Raw genomic sequence first — 1,135 nt, 5'->3', positions numbered from 1 at the left:
CTGCAAGAGCTCTCCTGCTGGGAGAGGCGGGCGGTTCCCCTCCAGCATCTGGCACAGGCCCTCCTCCCGGGGACCCTGGGTCTGGAGCCCGGCCGGGACAAGATGCAGGGGGCAGGCCCTGTGCAGAGGCCCGGACGCCGGCCTCCTCCTCCTGTTCGAGGGGGAACCCCACGCTGACCCGAGCGTTCCTGGTGGTCCCTGGGGCCCCGGAGGTGTCCTGCGGGGACATCAGCTCAGGTTGGGCATCACCTGCGGTCCACTCGGGTCTGTGAGTGGGTTGGGGGGCAGGTTGTGGTGGCCACGAGGCCAGAGGCCGGGGATGCAGGCGAGGGTGCTCGTGAGCTCAGAGGCTGGCGAGGTCAGCGGGCGGCGGAGAGGCCTGGCGCAGGCTGAGCGGCACAAGGGGATGGACGTGGTCCTACAGGTCAGGGGCGGCCCAGGACGCAGCCCGTAGCGAGCGCTAGGCACCCTGCCCGCCCATGTTCCTGTAGTCAGGGACAATCGTCTGCTTCAGCTCCACCACCGACGAGAAGATCCACTTCACCTGAGGGGCAGCGGGGGTGAGCGCTGGCGGGAAACCACTCGGGCCGCCCCCCAGGGCCTGTCACCCATTCCCCGGGCCGATGGACAGCGGGGGTTCCAGGGGCACAGGATGCCATAATGGGGACAGTGTGAGAAAGTGAGGGACCGTGAGGGACAGTGAGGGACAGTGAGGGACCGTGAGGGACAGTGAGGGACAGTGAGGGGACAGTGAGGGACAGTGAGAGACCATGAGGGACAGTGAGGGACTGTGAGGGACAGTGAAGGACAGTGAGGGACAGTGAGGGACAGTGAAGGATATTGAGGGGACAGCGAGGGACAGTAGAGACCATGAGGGACAGTGAGGGGAAAGTGAGGGACAGTGAGGGACCGTGAGGGGAAAGTGAGGGACAGTGAGGGACCGTGAGGGACCGTGAGGGACAGTGAGGGACTGTGAGGGACAGTGAGGGGACAGTGAGGGACAGTGAGGGACAGTGAGGGACAGTGAGGGACCGTGAGGGACTATGAGGGACAGTGAGGGGACAGTGAGGGACAGTGAGAGTCCGTGAGTGACCGTGAGGGACCGTGAGGGACAGTGAGGGACAGTGAGGGACAG

General features: G+C 65.6%; 1 gene segment (V, D, J or C); it reads right to left on the bottom strand.

Annotated features, from left to right (window-relative positions):
* Positions 1–460: 460 nt before the first annotated feature.
* The window catches only part of LOC103072281 (Ig gamma-4 chain C region-like), a 6,776-nt gene continuing 6,101 nt past the window's right edge, over positions 461–1,135 (bottom strand). Inside the window, 1 exon segment of the C gene segment in view lies at positions 461–548. Coding sequence covers positions 461–548 — 88 coding nt within the window.

Source organism: Lipotes vexillifer, unplaced genomic scaffold (assembly GCF_000442215.2).
Source record: "Lipotes vexillifer unplaced genomic scaffold, Lipotes_vexillifer_v1.1 scaffold3102, whole genome shotgun sequence".
Lineage (NCBI taxonomy): Eukaryota > Metazoa > Chordata > Mammalia > Artiodactyla > Lipotidae > Lipotes > Lipotes vexillifer.
Note: the sequence above shows the minus strand (reverse complement) of the source record. Positions and strands in the feature narration are given on the sequence as shown.